We start from the raw sequence: 24,402 nt of genomic DNA on the forward strand, positions 1-24,402 counted from the left end.
CAATTAAATTATATTTTACAGAGAAAATATAAAATATTAAAATATTTGATCAATATCTTTACTACTAACAATAAACATTAAAAAATAAATCTCAGTATCGACAATAGAAAAGAGCGGTACAAATATTGATAATTTATCACGTTAAAAAATCCGACACAAAATAAATAATTTATTATGCAATAAACTATATATATGTTGTGGTTGTCTTATTAAATATTAGAATGTATTATATTTTAATTTCATATATACCATATATATTCCAATTATATATTTATACTTATATATATTAACAATAATAACATACATGTCATCGTACGATTTAAAAAACATATTGGATATTACATATTAAATAAATTATATGGATATTATTGGATATAACAAATTGAACAGATTAACAGTAAAAAAATTTTTTTATTGTAATATTTTTCTATTGTAAAATATCATCAGCGCAAAAGCCAAATTTTCGTAGATTTTTTTCAACGGGTAGCATGATTCGATCGCCGTGGCGATTCACGGATTACCACGATATTTTTGCATCGATATCGTCGTTTCACGCACATTTCGTATACTTGCTATTTATAGAGATTCCGTCACTGTACTTGCAAACCAGAAGCTCTTCTCCTTAGCGTCTCGACCGCGCAAACATCGCGGATAATCTCGGGATATATGTACGAAAATTTGCATACGCTCGTACGAATGTAATCGACTGCAACTATCTGTAATTATCGGCGAAATTTTCGTGATTTTCGTGATAACGAATTTGCGTATATCGAAGGTGTAAATTAATTGCGACGCGGTCGTTTGCACGATATTCTTGAATCCATTTCGTGTTTCATTTACATACGTTTCTTTATGTAAAATAATTTTGCACAAATTTTTTAAATTGCCGTTATTTTGTAAACAATTTTTTTGCGAAAGTAAGAACATCACACATTTATTTTTACGTCACGTTTATTTTCTACAAGCCTTTTGTAAGATCGATAGTCCAGTGATATCCGTATATAAAATTTTACACGGCAAGTAGTAATTGTTTCGTTGTATGATGATGCACTCATAATAAATCCGACATGTATAATTAAATACATTCTTGTGAGAAACGTGGCTCGTGTTGTTCGCGGAATTACAAACGATGTCTGTTACCTAATTACGTCGGATGCGTCTCGTTAGATGCGCTCGTTGGATGAACGAGCGCATTTATTGCATTTTCGATGACACACTGTTGTACGTACACATTCGGTGGCACGTTTTGAATACAACATTGTCATTATTCAAAATACTTAATTTGAAAAAGCAAGATGAAAACACGAGAAAAGTAAATTACGCTGATAGAACGTTTCTTTTTTTTTCTCAATTTCGAAGCTCATCGACTAAAATAAAATTCATAATTACGTATCTTAAAATATCTACTCGTCTTTTATAGAAATATTGAGTTATATTTAAAACGTCCTTGTTCGAATAGTGTTATTTATGTAAATCGCAGTCGCTTTTCTCATTTATATACTTTTAAAGATAAAATTTAACAAAATTCAAGTACAGTGCATCGCGTTGTTACATCAACATGACATTGACATTGACGCATTGCTCGTTCGCGAATGATCCCCACTACGGGGCACTGGAATCAAGCACTAAATCATGATGCAAGAAAGGTGAGGAGCTTGCGGAAAGCCTACAGGCGATTTTACGCAGTAATTTTTGCGACATCGAGGCAACCGCATCGCTCACGTTTTAGAGCTAGACGCGTTCAGCTTTTGCACAGTATCGACTTGTCTCGCTACCGCGGCAAGGATCCACGATGCTCTTGGATGAGGATCTCTATCCACCTAGGCATAAGACGGTGGTCAAATTTCGGTATGTTACGCACAGATTGCGTAAACTCGCGTCCAAATGCACATTCGCGTTAACATTGGGTATTTATTATATTTTATTTGTATCATACTTTGACAGGTTTAGTTGTTCGTCGCAATTTTGAAAAAAAAAAAACAATTTCATCGCGTAATTAATTAATTAATTTTTATTAATTTATCATTTTCTTCGAGATTCTCATATATTGTCGAACTTAACAATCTGCGATGCATTATCAATTAGAAATACACTCTGATCGTTTAATTTAATATATCAAAATTTAATTATTTGCAATTTTACTCGTCATTTTTTGTCATATGTAGTTTCAAAATTCATTTTTGTCATAACTGACTCACAAAAGATTCCGTCTATAAATATGCGCCGTGGTAAGTTGCTCGATATCGATTGCGTATTCTCGATAGAACATTCGTAGGAGGTGAGTATGGTCCATTACGAAGTCCGAATAATCACGTGTTCCTGACGTAATGTTAGCGTTCAGGGACGTTTACCGCAAATAGACAAGTGTGTACGACACATCATTTGTGCGTGGAGAGAGAGACTTCGATGAAAACATTTCCTGACTTGACGTATAGACTACGATTCTGTCTTAGTAAGGTGTATAGTTTTCGACGTATATTTACGCATGTATTCAAATCTTTTTCTTTTTATTCTCATTTGAATTCAATTTTGCTTATATGTTTCGAAATTGCTCATTAATTTATAAATATAATAAAAGTATTTTGTAATTCTTTGTTAATCTTTTTGTTTTTGTATAAAGGAAATGCCAAACATCATAATTTTAGACCGAATCAATAAATACAAAAGTAAATTTAGTTAATTGTTTTTATTAAGCAGAAAATATCTCTTTTTCTTACCTGGATTTCTTATTCTACAATAGGAAACTTGTAGCGATACATATCTTGATAGGATGTCAATAACTATATCATTCTTGCCTCTACTTTTACCTCAACTAAAAATATACAAAATAAAAGTTTGATAGTTGCGATATCTCGTGCAGATGAATTTGTGATGCCTTTACGGATAGACAGGCAGGCTTTCAGATAGCGCGTTGAGACTCGAGTAGCAACAGGAAATTGCCTCTTATAAGCAGGTCAATAGCTTGTTAGTTGACTTTGGCGAACTATGTTAAACTTTATGCTTGAACTTTCGCGAATACAACTGACGTGCTGTCGGTAGTCACGGCCTTTTACGATCGAAGACTCGAGCAACATGATGCATACGTGCCGAAGGGAAATTAATTTACTTTCACATATATATGCTCTTGTCTAGGCATACAACTATAGTCTTTCCATTTCACAATGTCGGCAATATATGACTATTATCAGTTAAGCCATTCATTGACTCTCAGTCATCTATATTGCGTAATGGCTAATAAATACGATTCCGCGTCGAAACGTGCTCTTTCATAGCTATTATCTAATTCGATTGTCCTTAGCTACGATTATTTTAGTCGATAAAATTAGTTAGCTAAATATGATTTGCGACATAGATGATTATCTTTCTGTTATTCGCCGAGTAAATCAGGTGATTGATAAATGATAATAATCGCTATCTACCATGAATCGTTTTTATACACGATTATATCTCTACCGTTTATTTTCCTGAACACGTTTACTGCTTTGCTTGACAGATGGCCATTTAGGCATTTTATTTCCATGGCAATAATAATGCAAAATAATGTGAAATTAGAAGTTAAATTAGAAGTTAAATTAGAAGTTGTTATTTTGACGTGATCCGCGTTTCGTTTGGCCTTTTCGTTCCTCAACGAATCAAGTTTTGTGAGAGCTTGCTCGCTATGGTTGACCTCCCTCGATTTCACGATACGAGATCCGACCTTTCTCTTGTCTGGCATAATTGTTCTCTACCACATTCTTTCCCACACAGCTTTCCTGTGATTTTACTTCAACCCTCTTGTTTCTGCTAGCGAATATCATGATATTTCAACATTTCCAATTTAGATTCGATTAAAATTTAGTGGAAATCAGAAAAAAATCGTATAATGCATTCACGTTCTCGAAATAGATTCGTCGAAAAAGAAAGTAGCAATTGATAGGAATATTTATTTGACGACGATAGACGGCGATCTTCCTCTCTCTCTGTTTCTCTTCTTCGTTCAATACTTATACGTATAAGGGAAATAAAACGCGGAAAACAGTCGTTATTACTGTTAAACATGTTATATTGCGTGACAGAATATAGTGACATCTCGTTCTTAGAATCCTTTTGCTATCAGAATTTATTCGACCATCACGAAATTTATATCACGAATGATGTCGCAATTTTCTTAAACACTATTTCCTACTGCGCTTTATACATTATTGTAAAATATAATTTTTGCTTCTAGAAAAATAAAAAATATATAAATTTAAAATATAAATTTATTGGAAAAAATCTGTACTCTGTTTTTTATAGATAAAAGGGACAATTCAAAACATTTTTTAAAATTATCTACTTGTACAATAATCGTAATTTTTAAATAATTATATATAATTGTATAGATACATGAATTTTTTCTAAATTTATGTGAATATTTTGAGGAACGATAAATGAGATTGAAAATAGCGGAGTATATTAAAATTGTTTTATGATTAAATCAAAGTGAGATAATTCCGAGAGAAAGTTAAGGTAAACAGATAAACATGACTTGAGAAATCACGTTTATCTTCGCTGCAAGTATAATTGTCTAACGACGTCGTTATCACGTACTATTTTAGTATTCTTAGTGGTAGTGGGATTCGACGACCTTTCCGAAGATGAAAAGCGACTTCCGGTTATCAGTATCGCGATATCCAATCCAGGACGACGTTATTTTATGCAAAACTCAAATCAAATCAAATCACTTTCTTATCTGCAGATAAACGTGCTTACGATCGATCGATTATCTCTAGAGATCGTTAACAAATTTAACATTGATCATATCAGCAGTTAGTGTAAAATTGATCTCCATGGGGAAAGGTCACCCAGATAAACGCAGGTATTGATTTTATAAATGTCGATGTGTCGTGCAAAATAATTTTACAAGTTTAAAAATCGAATAAGATTTATATATTATATATACGTGTTTGCCGAGTTATACGCTTATTATTTTCTTAAGTTGTACGAATAATTTGTACATAGCTTTTACGATTAATTTGCTGCGTGTCTGACGTGTATCAATTGTTTTAGTGCTTTTTTTACATTGGTCTTGTTTGAAATGAATTTGCCAGCATTCGAGAATATTTTAGATTTGCCGTAGAGTTATAGAGAATTCGATTTGATGCACTTTTAATGCGCCTCAATGCGCACTCACTCAGTTTTTTGTATTATTTTCAATATCAATCGAATGCAGAAAATTGAAATAAATGCGCGTCAGTGCGTCATGCATTAGTGCATTTAAAAATTATTGTATTTTTTGTATTATATATACGCGATAAGATTTTTATTGAATAAAAATTAGCGCTTGATTTCTATAATTTATTTTTATAATTTTTCAGTATAATCAAATTATATATAAGATGTTGCGAACAAAAAATATGATAAATTTTACAAATCTATCTTTTCTGTAATCCAACTTTCAACATTCTTTTAAGAAAATCATGTTTAACGAATATAGTACAAACAAGAGTTACTTGTCGTTAATGAAATCAAAAAGGTTAAAAGATTTAATCGGTTGACGAATAACTGTTAATCGCTGGTGAAATCTAGCCTGAAGAAAAAAATTGCAAAGCTGAGATTAATCCCGCGTAGAATTACTTGTACCAAGTCAAGAAACACAGAAGCGAAGATAGTGTGGATTAACGTCAAATTTGCGCGATTCTGTAACCACCAAAAGTTAACCGATAATAATAATAATAACCCCTCTTCCTGCGCTCGATTACCAATTGGCTCTCTGCATTGGCACGTTGGTGACTAACTATGAAGTCGGCATCATACGAGCACCAGCGAGCATCGCACGTCGACGACCTCGAAGGCCAAAGGTTGGGACAAGGTCGACCCTGCAGCACCGCCAAAGCGGTCCGCGTTCGACAGCTTCAAAAGGTGACGCAATCGCTAGAGAAAACAAAAAGAGAAAAAAGAAAATGAGTCTATCGATGTAGAGAGAATCTGTAGGATCGGAAAATGTCATCGCGAGGGCGCGCACCCCCGATTAATTTTGTAAAGCTTGCCAGAGAACCAAGTAGATCGACGCTTTGTTCTGGAATAGTGATAGCAAATTTTTTAATCTGCACTTTTTAATTAATTATTTTTTAAACTCTGAGTCGGAGTATTCATCCTGCACTGTGTCGTTTATATATCGGATATATGTCTTTAATCCTTTGTAGGAGAAACTTGGAAAGTAAAGTGGATACGAATAATTTGATAAATCGGACATAGTTAGGTAAAAAATTTTTTGTTCTTATACAAATTTAATATAATTTAATTATTATAGTACGCATAGAAGAAATATGTACAAATTAAAGATTTAATTTTTTCCTTTTGTGTAATCAGACATATTCTTGAATACTAATGCATCATTAGTATCGGTTATATTTATAGAATATATAAATTGAGAGAATATAATAACAAGCTAAATGTCTCAGCAATAAATAAAGCAGCATTACATCATTTTTTTTTCTACAAAGGGTCAATGCAGTTGCAATCGTGCTAGAGAACGAGTGCAACGACCAGATGTCTGCACGTTCTGTGACCTCGCACTCGGGAACGTTGACGATCGTTACCTTCTTGACACGATTCATATCTCATGTTCCTCACGATTCTGCATAGACTATAGTATTGCGTACCAAAGTCAGGTCTAAGTCATTTTCATTTAACACTAAAAAGGCCAAGGCGAGTATCTTAATCGCTAATTAGAATTTAAAATAAGTATGACTAAATATTGTTTATAGAAAAAAAATTTGTACAATTTTTTTTCATTTATTTTTAACGGTAATAGATATTACTACGCGAAATAAATTGTTTAGAAATTTAGACGCCGGCCCTTTTAGCGTTAACATTGTGTGCACGATTTGTAATTAATTTCAGTCTTTATGCGTGAATTTATGTTACTCGTCTGTCGCATTGCCACTGTAGGTAAGGGACTTCAGATTATCGCACCTACCGTAGAATAGCCACTCGCACAACAGATTTTACGTTACACACATATTTCCGACTTTGTTCATCACCGTATCAATGTGTTCAACATCTCATCGTTCATTTAGATTTTACACACGAGCGATGTTCGTCGACGATAATCGAAGTTTTCGTTTTAAATTACAGCACGACCACGCAACAAAGCACTCAAAATAGCAGTTCCCTGAGTCCTCAGCATGATCATACTTGGCTGGATGGCCTCAACAGTCCCCTCATCCAGGACGAGGGTGACAGCAAGATGTTGAAGCTGCGCTTCGACGTTTCTCAATACACGCCCGAGGAGATTGTCGTCAAAACTGTGGATAACAAGCTCTTGGTGAGCGGAACTTTTGTAGTTAAATCTTGGCGAGAGAGATGTCTTAATCACGTTTATTTTGGGCATCCGTTGACTTTGTAAAAAAATACTCAAAAATTTATTTAAAAATTTAAAAAATTGTTTACGTCCAAATATATAAATAAGATTTTTGATAAAGTTATCGTTTATCTTTAGACATTTCTCTCTCTTTCTCGCGTATAAATTAATTTACTCGAACAATAGATTAGTCAAAATATTACTGTATATTCCAATTTATTGCTCCGTGAGTGTTCCAATTTATTGCTTCTGCTCAATTCATCTGGCAAACGCAGGAAATTCGAAATTATTACACGGTTGACTCATCGCACATGATACTCTCGCCGGTATGGTCTGTTGCACAACTTGGCAAGATGCAAATCGGGTTCAAGTTTTTGCGCAATTGGCGAGGATTGGCGCGACGCAAAGTTGCCGGTCCATGCATAATATGCCGTCATAATGGCGGCGAAGTTAGTTACACGGATTGCATGCCGCCATATAATTGTTTCTAGATAAATTTCTAATTTGCGTTTGCCAAAGATATTAATTGCTCGGAATTATCGATTATTCTTATATATTTTACGATACAGTTTTATATCCTAAATGGAAAATTTAAGATTTAGACAAACACTGTTAAATTAAATATGAAAATATTGTTTTATTCTCTTTTCAAAAATTTACATTTAAATTCTATCAGCGAGTATGGGAAATAATCAATAGTGTAAATGCAAAGTATTTTTCGCGAATCCTTACGAACTGCATATGTAGAACGTAATTGTTCACGTTACATCACTTCCTGCCGGGAAGTTGGCTTCATCGAGTGAACCGACCGAATTCACACGAGAGACGAAGCTTCGTTTAGCGGTTTCGATGATCAGTTCTGAAACGCAATTTTATCTCTCTCGAACGGTCAATTTATATAAATTTAGCAAATTTATAAGAATTCATCTTTTTTCGAATATTAGAATTTTATGCAACGTAAAATATTAAAGCTGAAATTCCTTGGGATTTCTATATACGCGCGTCTTCGAGCTCCTCTAATGCTCCCGCGTCGACTTGGACGGAAATAACTGATGCCGAAAATAAATTCACGCCAGCCGTCATACCGGCGGACCGGAATAATGTTCGACCATTGTGAGCAAACGAGTCGAAATCGAAATACGGGACGACGCGAGACGTCTTTTTTGTGTAACTGCACTTTGATAGTAGCAATACAAATATTTTAATAATTTAATAAAAACGCTGCATCTGTAGCTAATTTAATAAATTTAATGTTACAGAAAATAAATTTTGTTAGAGAATCATTAATCTCTTAATGAGAGAGAAAAAAAGAGAAAATTTATGTAATATCAGTAAATAAATAATTACTTTAATTTACGCGGCAAAGAATATTAAATTTTATTGTGCTTCTAAATATCATTTTAGTTCATTATTTGTTGATATTTTGATAACACGAGCAAATAATCATAGAATTGTTTATTTCAATCTTTTAATTGTGATCGTTTCATCGAGAGGGATAATAAAATTGTGGAAATTAAGTATATTCTTTTTCTCTCTCTTTCTCGAGCAGATAGGTCTTGCAAAAATTCTTCTACCGTTATGCATGCTTGGATGATGAGGTCATTGTACCATCGCACTCTTGTTCTTGATCGCGATGAAAGGAAGATTATAGTGAAAGATCCGTCGACGAACGAGGCACAGTATATTATTTTAATGATTTATTCGGTTGGCCGATTCGAATATTGTTTCATTCTAATTTCATGGTCTCTTGAAAGTCATGACTAATAAGGCACATCACGAAGTAGATATATTTTATACGAGATGCTTAAAAAATTGCACTCTTCCGCAGTTTGTTTAAATCAGAAGAGTATCAGCTTGCCATTCGACAGAGAACATTTTATTATTTATAAAATTTTTATCAAAGTCGAAGAAATAAAGAATCATTTGTTGTTGTGATATTATTTGGTATCACAATTATTGATATCTCATTGGTGAAAGAAACATTGATTTTCTTAACATCGGTTTCAAGTAGTTTATATTAGTTCAGTGGAAACTGAATGGCGGCTGTCAAAACATTTGCTTGTCTGCTGGATTGTCTGTATGTCAATCTAAAGAGTACGTTTTCGTTTTTTATTCATTTCCATTTATCGTGGATCTTTCTTGAGAGGCCATCGATATATCTATGTTCGAATAAATTCTCTATTTTTTTTCTACGTTTGTACTTTTTTCATATTTTTTAAAATTATTTTAAAGCTTAGCCACATATGTGCGTAATCTAATTTTTTTTCAATCTCTCGCTGTTTCTCTCTTTTTTTTCTTGTATGCGAATATAATGAGATAATTTTATTCAGTGCAGCATCGGTTTATTTAATTTAATTTTTTTGACAAAAAAAATCCTTTCTATAAAATAATTTCGTGGGGACGCGGATAATCTTCCATAAATGGATTCGCCAGACGGAAACTGACAGCACTAAAAAAGAGCTCGAAACTGCTTGTCGTATATTGTGGTCAGGGTCTGGAGAATTTAGGTCGGTTGTGCCGCAAACTGACCTTAAAGGGCTCAACCAAGGACGATGCTCCGAAGGACGAGCGTTCCGGGATGGAAATGGGATGTGAATACGAGGGTATAGAACAGAGCATTTCCCGCGAGTTTATGGCCACTTGACGTCATCGCAGAAGCGATGAAAAGACATACATTCTTGTCCCCTTTCTCGTATCTTTTTTATAGTACGTAATCATGTAGTTTTAAGTTTGGATTTTGATAGAGATTTAATTGGTGGCTTAGATTTAAAGGAAATTTGTATTTAATATCGATAAACTCTTTCCGTCGTAATCTCTTTCTGTCTCGAAAGCTTACATTTCATATTATATGGGAATTTTAATCAACTTTTAAGTTCTCGGGTCTGCTTTACAATGAAATGGAAGTAGGAACGTCAAAATTCATGATTATATTTAGTTGCTGAGTCACAGCTGCCAGAAGCTTACGTTATTTTCGACAATCGCGATACCAAATTTCGGAACTATCAAAAATATTTCACTCTAAATATATCTTGTTTTATAAAGAAAATTATAGAAATGTACGAAATTAATTATCTATAATTTTTTATTTTTATATTATAAAATTATTATATTTTTAAAGAGAAAGTGAAGTTATGCTAGAAATATATTTAATGTATAACAATATCTATGTAAAATTTTTATAAAAATGCAGGCGCGCGTAAGCTTTCGAAATATTTGAGATAATCGTATAATCGCTATGATATGTCATGTTTATTGTGACTCAAATTTCTTTAGCGTAGCACAAATCGATAGTTTGACAAATCAGTCGTTTCAATGAATGGTGGTTACAGCTGGTAAGATTGCATAACGTTCGCCTCTCTCGTAAGACGATATCCGTCGCGAAAACTTAGATCTTGCAAAGAGTTGGGTTACTATAGTTCACGACACCTCTTTCCTTTTCGTCTTTTTCTTCGTTCTCTTTCTCTCTCGGTTTTGCATTACACGCGCACACTTTTTTCCGCGTGATAGTTTTAATCTTTTATACGGTCGGCGCGATCGATATCCCAAGAAATATAATACAAAACAGGAAAATCATATTATCGATTTGATGACCGTCACGTCATGGCAAATTATCATGGCTTTCTAAATCATTTCATGGCTTAGAAAAAAAAAGTTCCAGTTCTTGGCATATCGATCTGCATTAAATAATCCATATTTTTCGGATTTTGAAACGAACGATCGATTGATTAGAAACTATTCTTTTTTCATCAAGCCTCATAAAAGAAATATTTCGTTATGAGGAAATCGACGCATATTATTAACAATAAATTGACGAATTATTATCTGTCTTTTTCTATTTTGTGTAGATTATTTGCAAGGAAATAAAATTTTTAAAGAAATGCTACCGAGATATAAATGATTGCTGCGAGAAACTAGCGTTACTAAAAAATTCAAAGAATTAATTATATCGGCTGTCTTTGTTATCTGTGTAGTGCTTTTACTGTCATTTATACTATGTCAGCAGAACGAGAAGCAGTGCCAAGGAATTTATATGCAAAAATTATGCAAGGTAATCACCTTGAAATCGAATATGAAATGACCGGTCTTACAATGGTAAATAAGGAGAAGAAACGCTAAAGATGCGCGTATAATAGACAGATGCAATTCAAGCATTGACAATCAGACGTCCAATTTTTCACATGACGCAAGGTTAAGACCGGTTTATTTCGTTCGTTGGCACGTATCGCGGACGACGACAGATAGATCCTCTCTCGGTTCTCTTGACAGCGCGATGGAAGACGTTCGAGAAGCGAATCGAAGCAAATCGATTAACTCATTAACAGCTTTTACGTAATGCAATTAGCACACGGCAGGCCTCACCTACCGTTCGCAACTCTGTCTTTGATGTATCTGCTACTCTAATGGGCGCGGCTGTGTAGCCTGCACCTGCATTTTTTTCGCGTGCGACAAAGCTATCGAGATACGCTTGAAGAAATATCATCGCGATTAGCGACGAGAGGCAACCTCATGACTTACTGTTGATAGTGATCGGCAGAAAACAGCAGACCCTTTTTTTTCTTTTATTCATCTTTTCGTCTCTGTTTATATTTTTAATATTCGCTTGAATACTCTGAAATAATATTCGTGTGATGAAGAACAAGTTCTTAATTATAATAAAATAAAAATATCGCCGACTCTCTCTCTCTCTCTTTCTCTCTTTCACTGTTTGACTGTACAACTGTAAAAAATTTAATTTGGCTTAATTTTTGAAATTTTTGATATTAAGAATCATTTTCTTTGAGACTGTAAATGTGGATGAACATATCCAGGACACATGTTACACGTGCGCGTTATAAAAGTATAGTACTCTTGTTAATTTGATCGTGTGATTCAACATTCTCGCTCTACCACCGATTTTCAAGGCAAGTTGCTTCGCTCTTGTAAGAACTTCGCGATTTCTAAATACGTCGCTGATCGAACGCATCGTTAACATGATGTAACGTCTACGTCATAACAACATTCGTTTACACAAAACATCTCGACGATGTTATATGCGAGTCGCATAGTAATATTTGCGCATCTTCGAACGGCAGCACTCGTGTGATATTTACTTTAAAACTAGTTTCTAGCAGAAATTTATTTTGAAAAATGCAGCCATCAAATTGTTACAAAAAAAAAAACAATCACACAGTTGGTAGTAATTTATAAAGATAATATTGCGCAATATATGTTCGAACTTGATAAAGTCGACTTTATAGTATAAGTCATAGATCGACCGCATATTTCATTGCTTTTTTCAAAATCTAGATGAATATTTCACGATGAAGAATGTGGATCGTAACGAGTGAAATGTGTCACGCGAGCGAGTTAGGTTTGAAAAAAAATTAGGACGCGGGGTATATAAAGTCTGTATACATATCAACGGCGATCACTTTGCGATAAAATGTAAATTCTTATCGATCGTCAATTAACAAAAGAGTCTTGCTCCATATAATCTTGTTGCAAAAAACCGATATATATTCAAGAAAAATACACATTCCGAGCGTGACTTTTGCAAAATGTTTTCATTAAAAAATGAAATAGAAGATGATATTTTTATCTCGCGCAAAAAACAGGATCGAATGGAAAGAGGATTCGCAAGAAAGCAACCATCCTTTAAAATATTGATTTGCGTTGACGTGATGTTGAAGATAATATGGCGGTGCGATCCGCACTTCTCGATCCGTCTTTCTCCGTCTTTCTCGTCCTTCGTCCTGCTGTATACATTTCGATTTTTCCTCGACATAGCTCTCGTAAAACGTAAAGGTGTCCCAATTATGTCGCGGCTTGCATAACCCACTTTTGTCGCTGTTCTAATATAAGGAGGTTTCATTTTCCGTTCTATGTCAATGAGTTTTCACTAAACTGGCGACAAGCCATAATCATATTATTATTTGTACTATTCGCGAAATTTACCTTAGATATGCAAGAACAATAAGATACAAGTCTATAATTAAAGAAATATTTTAATTTGAAAGTTGATACATAATTACGTCTCTCATATTTTGTGAGAGTTTCAAATTAATTTTTATAATTTAAGTATTATCATATAAACACTTCTGTTAAATTACAATAATTTGAATATTCAACAAATTTTAGAAAATTGATTACATGAAGAAAATTCTTTACACGAAATATATAGATTTGCGTTTATAAATATGTCGTATTTTTTCGTACAAGCTTTTCGCGAAAACGTAATCAATATATCTCGCGTGCATTTGTAACATAATGCGTATGCGTAATTCGCGTACGGAAAAATGAGATCGATGTCTGATATGTTATACCAGCATACGCGTCTACTAAGGAGATGAAACCTACGCTTGGTCAAACGAAACGGGCATGACTCATGGGCTCATGGCTCGAACGAATGAGTCAATACGGTCACTATTACGAGTGCATTCTCGTTACCCTATTTCTAGATCTCTCTGGAAAATTAATTGCCTGTGAGAACATCACGAAAGCCACTTCAAGTATATACATCGTTTTACATCATTATTACTCATGAAAATTTTATTGCGCTAACGATAATTTCTTGTTGCTCGCGATAGAATTATGTCGCGTATATACGACTTTCGAAGAAAAGTGCGAGAAGGGACCATTACTTTGATAGCGCGTTTATGATGATAAATCAATCGCGACACGTTTTAATATTTGGCGTACACAATACGAATATTAACGTAACTTGTAAATTTACATTAGTAAGCGTATGTACGCGCAAACATACTATGAATCGCGAATAAAATATTACTATATTGTTAACATTAATAATGATCTATGCTAAAATAATAAATTTTTTAGCTATACTACAGAATTACGGCATAATTTGGCTATTAGCCATAATATATTTTAGTTTCAAGGTAAAAACGGACACATTCAAAATCTGGTTGCAACATCTTGCGTTACTTTGATATAGGGTTAACTTTTATTGGGAAAAAAATTTCTCTCTCTCTCTCTCTCTTTCTCTATTAGAAAATTTTTTTTCCTAATAAAAGTTAACTCTATATAAAAACACGCAGGATGCTATATATATATTCTGGATATATATCTAGATCTAAAATCTACATGGAAACGATAAACAAATTGCTAAATCTAGCTTATTTGATTAAAACTGATGATTCGACCGGATTTAAAATTATTACGTTACTTTTTTCTGTGTATGATTGCAGGCAATTGCGTTTCTCAATGAATCGTATGAATAGTGATAAAATTACAAGATTCGGATATCGTGCACAAGGTCTCTCAAATAACATAATGCTTTTGTTTCAGGTCCACGCTAAACACGAGGAGAAGACGGAGAGCAAATCAGTATACAGAGAGTACAATCGGGAATTCTTGTTGCCGAAAGGAACCAATCCCGAGAGCATTAAGTCTTCTTTGAGTAAGGATGGTGTTCTTACCGTGGAAGCCCCCTTACCAGCGATCGGATCGGGCGAGAAATTAATCCCGATTGCACATCAGTAAACTCGTGACGAATCGTCGAAAAACCAATTTCTTATTTCCTGTCTCCGAACTCCTGTTCCAACTACCATTCAACTTACCCAACTTGGATCTTTCCGTAAGTCTTTTCATCCTTCTTTTACAATTCCTTACATATAAAACTTACTTATTGTTATTGTTAGACACGAGTCGATTTATCACGTGCGAGAAAGTTTGACCAATTTTAACTAAATAGCAGAAACGGCGAGCGATCGCGTCAAGTAATGCGTATCGAATTTCATTAGCTTAAAAAAGAGAAAAGAGAAATCAAACGTAGAGATCAATGTTGAAGTGCTATAAAGATAAAAAATCAGATGAGATGTTTGATATAAAATATTTTCCTTTTTCATACGAGCAGCTTTAATACAGCTTTGATACACAAGATATTTCATCTTCCCTCGTAGAAAAATAGCATACTTTTTTCAGAGAGATGTGCATTGCCTTTTTTGAAAAGATATACTTTAGTTAGATTTTTTTTTTTTTTTTTTTTTTTAAATTTGTGAGCTATACTGCTTACTTGTGCACCGCGTATCAACGAATCGAAATTATTACAAATGTATGGAAAAGCGATTGTTTGTAATGGTTAACTTATATATATGTGTTAGTTTAGGTGTACGTTAAAAGACTATAACACAATGCTTAGTGTGTGTATATATACATGAGCATTATATACTGATATTATTTATGGATATTTTAATATTTTCGAAATGCGCATAATATTTAAAGGTAATGCAAACACAAGTTTAAATAAAAATTGATGATAAGAAAATTTATATACAATTTATATTTCCCTGACAATGAGAGGAACCTTCGTGAAACATAGGGTGAGTAATAATATGCATATAAGTTTGAAAAATTTGTAACAATTTAGTGTGTGAAACGTACTTTCCGTTAACAACAGTATTTAGATTGCACATTGATAACAAGATACATATCATAGATGTTTAATTTGCCTTTATTAACAAAATATTTTTTTATATACAAATAAATCTCTTACGTTGAATTATTATAAAATTGTTATACAACATTTGTGTTTGTATTGTTTCTTAAAACAAGAGAATTTAAACATTATATTTCGGAATAAATAATATTACATGATTGACTTTTGTATTCGTATTATCTCTAGGAAAAGAGTTTCGATAAAAAAATATTAAATAATCCTATATATCCTATAATCCTGTATACAATTTACGATAGACAAATCTGTTCATTGTTACAAACAATCGATATAAAATTGCACATGATTATATCGATATTGCATGTATAAAATAGCAAAAGTTTTACAGATTTATTTCACGAATTGTACAAGTTATATTCATACATTTTTGTCATGGATCTATAGAGTTTTACTTCTACTTGACAAAAACGTGTTTTATCTTTTAGATTTATGTACAAGATTATAACATGAAGACGTCGTATTATCTTTTATTATTTTGGCATACTTTTTTGAATCATTGTGGTAAAAGTGATAAAAAACACGTTATCTACTAGCCAATAAAACGTACTAATAAAATATTAATTAAAGTATCGAGATTGGAAACAATATTACGCGGCTTTGCTGCGAAAAAAAAAGAGGATCAGTCTCGAATCGAATTGATAAAATTTACATGTTACAATATAAAACACATTTTTGTTCCGTATCTAAATATTATTCACGTAACATGTTTATCGTGATAAAAGAGAAAAGTAAAAATTTTTTTATTAAAAAAATTTTTATATTCTCGGTATACACTCGGTATATACTCGGTTAAAATTTTTATATACTCGGGATTTCGGCGGAAAATAACGGCGCGTCTGATGCGGTAAACGTTGGTGATTTACCTTCTCTCGCAATGCGCAACGCTTGGTGAATCGACACGGTATCGAGTTCTTTTTGATTCGGCTTCTCGTTATCAAGACAGATATCGGCAGCTCTCTTACCAAACGGCTCCAAAACTTTAACTCTATAATCCACTATTGTTGATACTGGATTACCAGTCAATCTCAGATTCTCCAAACAAGGTAGATGACCGATGTGTTTTACCTCCTCGATTTTTTCGATGCGATTGCAGCTTACATCCAATCCCTCCAAAGAGTATAACTTTGAGAAACTAGCGAGTGACGTTAATTTGTTTTGCGATAAATCGATATATACGATGTATCCGAGTCTTGTGTAAAGATCATCCGGCAGACTGGTAAAATTATTCGATGCTAGATACAATTGAGATAATCTCGGTAATAACGTAACATTGGAAATCTCAGACAAGTGATTGTTGTTCAATGTCAGACACTCTATGTGCGGCAATAATTTAATTGCCTCATCTATGACTTCTATGCGATTATCGCTGAGATCCAAATGTGTAACTTTTAACCATACATGAGAATCATTGGCATTTATGATATTTTTATGAACTTCTTCGCACATGGCCAATTCTACAATGTTTCTGAGCTTAGTATTAGTAACTTTTAGTGTAGTCACGGTATCTCGAAGATTTCCCATATTATAGACTTTATCCACGGGATATCGATCGACTGTCAAATATTGCACGTTTTTGAAGGTGGATAATTCTATAGATAATGCAGACGAATAAATATTACTAGTTTTATAAGGTTCTAAACTTCCTTCAATCGTGAGATTAGTTAAGTGAGAATTAAAGTCCAAAACGTGACTAAAATCGTATTTTTTATCCACAACTTCCAAAGAGGGACACGGTTGTTTCAGTCTCTCGCTAATCGCATAAAGCTGAAAATAAACAGGAATGATATTAGTATCTCATAATACAAATTTGCATTGAGTAAAAATATAGACTATAGATTATATTTATCACCTGTACAGGGTTAAATTTATAGCTTGAACTCTGTAGAAGAGTATTGCCATTCGTAAAGAATTCCAAGGCCATACTTTGTAGCAGAAAGTATATATCGTACACATGTAGGTCTAGGAATACAGCTAATTCTCTAGGCATTGCCTTCTTCAAATAATTATAAACAGCGTTGAGATATATTTCGAGACTCTGCCGACGTTTCTCCACAAAGGCTTCGCACTTGTTACCAATGAGTTTTTTCGGCGGTAAAATATCCTTCTCGACGCAATGCTCGGAGACGAGCTTCTCGTGCAATTCCGCAAAGTCATTGTATCTAGAACACAAAGAGGAGCTATATATTTTTCTCTGATCGACCATTGTCTCTTAAGTTAATTAGAATAGAAAAACTAAACGTGCGCAATATTTGCGGCGAAAATGAGTGTAATTGCCAATATTACCTGTGTCTCACGGTCCATTTGATCGATGCAATCCCAATCTCGATGCAATAATACGTGACTCCGTCCGTCGTGTCGGCCGACGGTATTTTCAAGCATACATTTTCCTGGTTCGACAGCAGACACGCCATTATCGCGTCGCGATGCGTGTTTCAATTCGTTTATACGTGGCAAGTAATTTCACGCGATAATTAGAGAACCAGAAGTTATCCCTCCACGTCGCGCGATCTCTCCGGAATAACGTAGAGCGAAACGCGAAACGCAGCGCGGCACGGTGCGGGGCATTTAAGGACAAAGTCTGCAATCTTGGTGCATCGAGCTCCGTGTCCCCGCCCACTGCTTATCACTGTCGCTGCGGGGTACTCTGCGACGTTGATTAACGTGGAACCAAAACCATATCTCTACGACACGACACGAGAGCATACGCATCTCTCAACATTTTTGACAGCTACCGAACAGCTGTGGAGTGTGGAGAACAAACCGCGCCCGATGCTGCCATCTTACGGCGAGACATCGAACTATGAAGTTGTCGTTGCGAAGAACGCCGCGAGATGTCGTCTCATGCATCTTGCGCGTCCATTTGAATTACGACACTCAAAATCTTCCGTTACAGTTTCGTAGCGCGCGATGGACGGCAATTACGTACGTACGTTTAAACTGTGGTGCTTTGTCCTGGAAGAGGATGGAAATCCATAAAGGGAAGAAGAAGAAGGAGACGTATGTACGTTTATAGTTTGTTATTATTTCGTGTTTTTTCTTCGCTCGTAGTTGCTCCTCGTTCTTATCTCCCCCGAGCATCAATCCATTTTCTCGCTCGTGCGGTAAACAAGATATAACCTGAGTTATGAATTTTTCCGAGGCGCGAGAGGAATGTCCTTGGATAGTATACGGTACTCTTTAAAGGACAACTTTTTGAGAAACGAGATACTAGAGTACTTAATTTCATTAATATATAATTATATAAAAGATAATGAAAAAGAGAAATAGACAGAGATTCGAATGTATATATTACAGTTACTGCTGCATCTTTTCGTAAAATATTCACGCGTACAATCATCCATTTTTTTCAGCAGTATCTTTTTATCAGTAACGCGTAGTTTTATCAGGATAAAACAAAAATCGTTCTTGTGACCGCTTTAGAAAAATGTTCGGCGAACGATATCGTTTGATATCTGTCGGCGATCTTTCGTGCGAGCGAGGTATTTTTTTCAATCGCGTTTCGAATATCGTGAGAATTTATCAACGTTTCACCGATAAGATATCCGTCGAGAGAGAGAGAGAGAGAGAGAGAATGAGAATGAGAGAGCAAGAAAGTGAACGAACGAGCATCTCGAAATACACGCGAGTGCGAGCGTGATTTTGCGTGTTTATCTCGAGCGTCCGCAGATATTACGGAGAGCGTATTCAGCTAGGAAAGAAATTTGTTTTTGCTTAACGAAAGGGCAGATCGGGCTACCACAAAACGAGCTCGCTCGCTCATTCATGGCAGCTCTCATTGGCAACAACCTGTTGCCGCAGTGGCGTAACTGATGCTTCCTATCGAGGTGCTATATCAAATGGGACGGTTCATTACACCAACATTCGGATTAGACACATAATGTCCTCGAATTAGCAGTAAATAAATGTATAGGAAGCTACTCCTTGGAAAATTTCGAATCGATTTCTATTGTAAACATATCGAAACGTTAATAATTCTCTAGTTATGGAATACGATTCATTGTTTAATTTGAAGTGAATATTAATGTAACGGAATTTAATTTGAAGTGAGACATGCTAAAAATTCTAATATTAAAGTTTGTCAGAAATAATTTCCAAATTTTACAAGGAACATATCTATTTTTCATTATTTTTATTACAATATTGTATATTTGGAATTGTAATAAAATTGTTGTATTTTTAGTTCTAAAAAGAATTTAAAACTGAATAGGTATTTTGATTTTGAATTTAGTTCAAATCCAGATCAAATTGCTTTATTCATTTATATTTGAATCAAAGACATGGCTGTCAATGCATTTTATAAAATAATATTTATATTAATCGCGTGGGGCCCAGAGTCTCGTTAATTACGCCACTGACAGATTGGATGCTGCGTCAGGAGCAATGGCGGCTTACCTGGCTGGCTATGCTCGCTGCTACCCCCCCCCCCCCCCCTTTGTTTCCCCTTACCTTCATCGCGTTCCTCGGGGGCAAGCCGACGAACCTGTTGCCCGTTCTCATCCAGTATCGTGTCGGTTTCGTCCTTATGCGGTTCGCGTGCTCTCATGGCGCGCGCGCGCGCCCAGGTGTGTGTGTTTATCGTTCAAAAAACGCGGCGGAAAACGCGTGTTGCGTGCGTTGGAAAAAAAAAGTGGTCCTCAGGTGATCTTTGCAGGTACGATTGAGATCGGTGAGAGCTTTCTTGGCTCCTCTTCTCGAACCGCGCGTCGACGCGTCATCGCAGGGTTCGCTCGCGCTTTCATCACTGCTCGTGCGGCGATCGTTTGTTCGATCGTCGAAATATTTTTCGGAAAAGCGACGAAAAATTTTTGCGAAAAATTGTAAGGGAAACGGTAAACAACGGTAAACATTGTGCTTTTGTGTCGGTGTTTTGGACAAAAAAAGGATCTGATATATTACCGATCGCGTGGCCATTTGTTTGCATGTACGACGATCTTTTTAAACGTTCGACCGATGTGACATTTGAATTTCGACGACTACTTCCTCAAAAGAGATTGCGAAATCGGAATATAAATGGTAAACGATGCCTTACTGTAGGAAATGTGATTTTTCTTGGATATCGTTACGAAAAATCTGGTGAGAAACGAAGCGAAAAATGTAGCTTCGGACGTTCGTGACGGAAGATTTTACAATTCGCGAGAGAGTTGAGCGTGTTCGCCAAAAAAAGATTGATCGCGTGGGAAGTGTATGTATTGAATTAAGTGCAGTGACACACACAAAGTAGATTATGGATTATACCTTTCACGATCGGTAAAGCGTCGATCTGACGACCACATTCCTGAGGACGCGTCGGTTCTTCGTTACTTTGAACCAAGGACGGTGAGTTTCAACGATTACAGCCTCCGATCAATCCTTTCGTGATAGACATACAAATCTACCTGCGATTAATAGAAACATTAATGTTAATGACAATATAATACTATTCGCAAAATTTCTGTCTTTTTTTTTTTTTTTTATACGTTACATGCGTACGTTAATCTATCTCTGATAACACAAAAATATGTTATCATTGATTACAACGGTATGTAGCTTTGGTAATTACACGATAGTGATCCTCGTGTTACGGGGAGCAAAAAGAAGTAACGTGTTTCTATGATTTTATCAAGACATCGTGAAGGTGCGATTAACGTGACAAAAATTGTGTGAACGAACCGTCGGAAAACGAAATAAATCCGTGATTTATAAGCAATCTGGTAAAGTGAATTGCTCAGGTAGATATTTCGGTTGTAGGCGTATTCAGGCATTCTTGCCATGTCATTGATGTATCAGCGACATAGAGAAAGATCATTAAAAGAAAGAGCTACTCGTATAAGAAGGAGAAAATTATGTAAATGTAATTCTTAGTCGTGGACTAATCAAATTGTCATGCGCTGGAATGCGCTGTAAAGTTCAAATGAATTTATAAGCTTATACATTATACTATAAATGTTATTAATCACTAATAAACAAAATGATAGGCTTGTCGGAACACATATAAAATCTTTCGCCACAATTTTTTAGATGTTTTATATCTTAAATTTTACTTTTAGTTTTTTTTTTTTTTTTTTTTGTAGTGTAGCTGTTCAATGTACTTTGAAAGCAAATGTAAATATTATAAAATTAGACAGCACTTCAATAGAGAAAAATTAAGTAAAAGTATTGGATTTTAAATATTTTATTGTGCAATTTTTCCTTTCATTATCAATTTCGTGTATCGATATAAAATTTCAATTATTTCATATAAATGAAATTTTTCGATGTTATACACATATTTATTTTCTCAGTTTCTGAAAAATTTATTTCGCAGATATTTCCTTTTTCTTTTTCGCCCATATATATTTAAAAAAAAACTCAAGTTGTAATTTGTGAGAACTGTTAAAATAATCACGCACGCGCATATCCGCCAGAACAGTGCCCTTCTGTGGCTTTAAATTTAATATCGTCGTCTTTCTTGCAGCTTGCCGTTTCCGATTACGTACTTGGAACAAGAGAGAAAGAGAGGTTGCAGGACGGAGAGGATACTTTAGCGAACGAGAGAACAGAGGATGCTGGATGCCGTGAGACCGTTCGTTGAAGCCGGGATCGTGGCGGAGGTGAGTGGCCGCTTCTTTCTCTTCCGCTTGGAATGTTGCGTTGTTTCTCGTCTCTCATATCGAGGAACGAAGAAGCCCTTCACGTTCGATTAGAGCTCAACGATACCCGTTATAATACGTCTTTTTTTTTATTTTTATTTTATTTTATTTTATTTTTTTTTTTGCTGACAAAGTCAGTCGTGGAACACTGATCTGTCTCGTCTCGTGAGAAATAACTCGCGCTACGGGCTTCTCTTTGAAAGTTTGCTGCTTTCACAAGAATCGGTTGATCTTCGCGTTGACAGGTGCTCCATAAATCATTTTGTTTAATTCGACTCGAATTTCATTGAGCTTTGATCGAGCAGCCTAAAGTGTTTTCCGGCATTTCGCATGCATGCAGGTTTCTGTCTCTCGTCTGACAATTTAACGATTGAAGCATTATATATATATACAAAAGCCCAGTTCGCCGATTTCTCGGTGCAGCGGAATTTGCTTAAAAGCAAAGTGCAGTTGCGCTTTGCGTAAAATAACGCAATTAAGAACATATTGAACGCGGTTGAGCAAAGTGTAATTTACACCCGAGCGCGTTCGAAATCGATGAGAAATATTCCTTGTTTCGCCCAAGTTCATAGGAATTATAATTAAACAAAATAAGGATTATATTTAAAATATTGATTATACACACTGAAAAAGGAATATTATTATACTGCAAAAAGCAGTTCTAAAATTTGTTTACTTCGAATTAAATGAAACGCCATTACAAAATATCAGGTTGATCTAGTTTTGTTGACAAGCATTTTGCAACATAAAGTTTTTATAAATTTTAAACTAATATGTTTTTGTGCATTTTCGACATGAATTTAAAATAGTTGAATTATATTGCTGCACAGCTCGGCTATATCGCGTATTCTAACTGATCTATGAAGATTAAACGGAGTGTCACAAAGAGAAAGAGAGAGAGAAAGCCTTTCAAATCCCAGATGTAGAAACTAATAGCGAATTATAATATCTTCCTAATATTGAAAATGAAAGAGTTGTGAAAATTAGAACAAAAATAGCTCATATATATTATATATTACAAAAATAAATGCGTTTTTATATATTTCGAGTCACGATTTCCTCATCCGTCGAGTAACTTCTTCCGTGACATAACGCAACGCGTTCATGTGGAACGTCGCGGAAAGCCGATCGGGAAATCGGGAATTAGTCTGCCGGAAAGTTATACGAAATGAAGCTTTTTTTATCATGAGCCATGAAGCATACGATCGATAAAATGCGACGTAAGATATCTAACGCGAATACGGTCAACGGTAAACCTTTGAAAACTTTTTCGCGTGCCTTTCAGCGGCACGTAAAATTATTCAAACAACTATGCGAAAACTGTTTCCTTATCTCAGATAAAATATCCAATAATAGTTGAATATTTGAAAGAAAAAGAAAGGAGAGAAATGCGACCGTGACACGAGCGGTCGTTGGTGCGAATAACGGAATGTTTAAAAGAAATCGTAAATGGATAGTGAGAGCGAAGAGAGAAATAGAGAGTCCATTCGGTCCAGATATCTTGCATAGTGCAAACGTCGCGTCCAGTAAGAACGCCGTTAACAGAACGATTTCGAAGTCCGAACATTAAATGAGAATCGTCCTGTTGGCGTTCGCGCAGGACTCCGGCAGTAACCATAAGCCCCTGCACTCGGCAGCATCCGTGCATTCAGCATGCACGCTCGACTGCAGCCAGACGACTCATCATCTCGTTTCACTTTGATGTTGTGACCGCATTGCATTCCTTCTTTCCTTTACTGCCGCGTCCTCGTTTACCCGTTTTCCTTCGTACCGCTCTTTTGCATCTTGTCGAAAAGAACTGGCTCTCTCTCTCTCTCTCTCTCTCTCTCTCTCTCTCTCTCTATTTTTGTTATGAATACTTGCACACAAAACAAACGCCATAACGCGCATGAGATGAGATCACACCGAAATGTCGGGGCATTGCATTCCTTTACTGCCGCGTCCTCGTTTACCCGTTTTCCTTCGTACCGCTCTTTTGCATCTTGTCGAAAAAAACTGGCTCTCTCTCTCTCTCTCTC

The 24,402-nt window shown here is 35.1% G+C and overlaps 3 protein-coding genes across 10 annotated transcripts in view; 2 read left to right on the forward strand and 1 right to left on the reverse strand.

Moving 5' to 3' along the window:
* Nucleotides 1-15,583, forward strand: part of LOC115238341 (heat shock protein beta-1) — a 17,111-nt gene extending 1,528 nt beyond the window's left edge. The window contains exons 2-4 of one of the 2 annotated variants that reach the window (XM_029812067.1): nt 5,764-5,880; nt 7,099-7,288; nt 14,609-15,583. In XM_029812067.1, the coding sequence (XP_029667927.1) occupies nt 5,764-5,880; nt 7,099-7,288; nt 14,609-14,803 (502 nt within the window). In that variant the 3' untranslated portion in view covers nt 14,804-15,583. The remainder of the gene's footprint in view (nt 1-5,763; nt 5,881-7,098; nt 7,289-14,608) is intronic. The other variant, XM_029812068.1, reaches the window with a different exon arrangement.
* LOC115238340 (nischarin) lies at nt 15,312-18,537 on the reverse strand. The gene is made up of 3 exons (XM_029812066.1): nt 18,060-18,537; nt 17,626-17,935; nt 15,312-17,540 (listed from the first exon to the last, which is right to left on the reverse strand). Exons 1-3 carry the CDS (start codon nt 18,185-18,187, stop codon nt 16,575-16,577), a joined length of 1,404 nt encoding a protein of 467 aa, XP_029667926.1. The 5' UTR covers nt 18,188-18,537; the 3' UTR covers nt 15,312-16,574.
* A 3,794-nt stretch (nt 18,538-22,331) lies between these two features.
* The window catches only part of LOC115238383, a 122,033-nt gene continuing 119,962 nt past the window's right edge, over nt 22,332-24,402 (forward strand). For all 7 annotated transcript variants that reach the window (XR_003884492.1, XM_029812148.1, XM_029812155.1 and 4 more), the window contains exon 1: nt 22,332-22,345. The gene's annotated coding sequence lies outside the window, so the exon portion shown is untranslated. The remainder of the gene's footprint in view (nt 22,346-24,402) is intronic.

The sequence above is a fragment of the Formica exsecta genome, unplaced genomic scaffold (genome assembly GCF_003651465.1).
Source record: "Formica exsecta isolate Colony F162 unplaced genomic scaffold, ASM365146v1 scaffold333, whole genome shotgun sequence".
NCBI lineage: Eukaryota > Metazoa > Arthropoda > Insecta > Hymenoptera > Formicidae > Formica > Formica exsecta.

What these genes read in the sequence shown, in the direction of transcription:
- LOC115238340 (XM_029812066.1), bottom strand. Translation starts at nt 18,187, where the DNA reads ATGGCGTGTCTGCTGTCGAACCAGGAAAATGTATGCTTGAAAATACCG. An exon ending in AAATGGACCGTGAGACACAG is followed by an intron (nt 17,936 to 18,059) that starts GTAATATTGGCA and finishes TTTGTGTTCTAG; the next exon opens with ATACAATGACTTTGCGGAAT. An exon ending in ATAAATTTAACCCTGTACAG is followed by an intron (nt 17,541 to 17,625) that starts GTGATAAATATA and finishes GTTTATTTTCAG; the next exon opens with CTTTATGCGATTAGCGAGAG.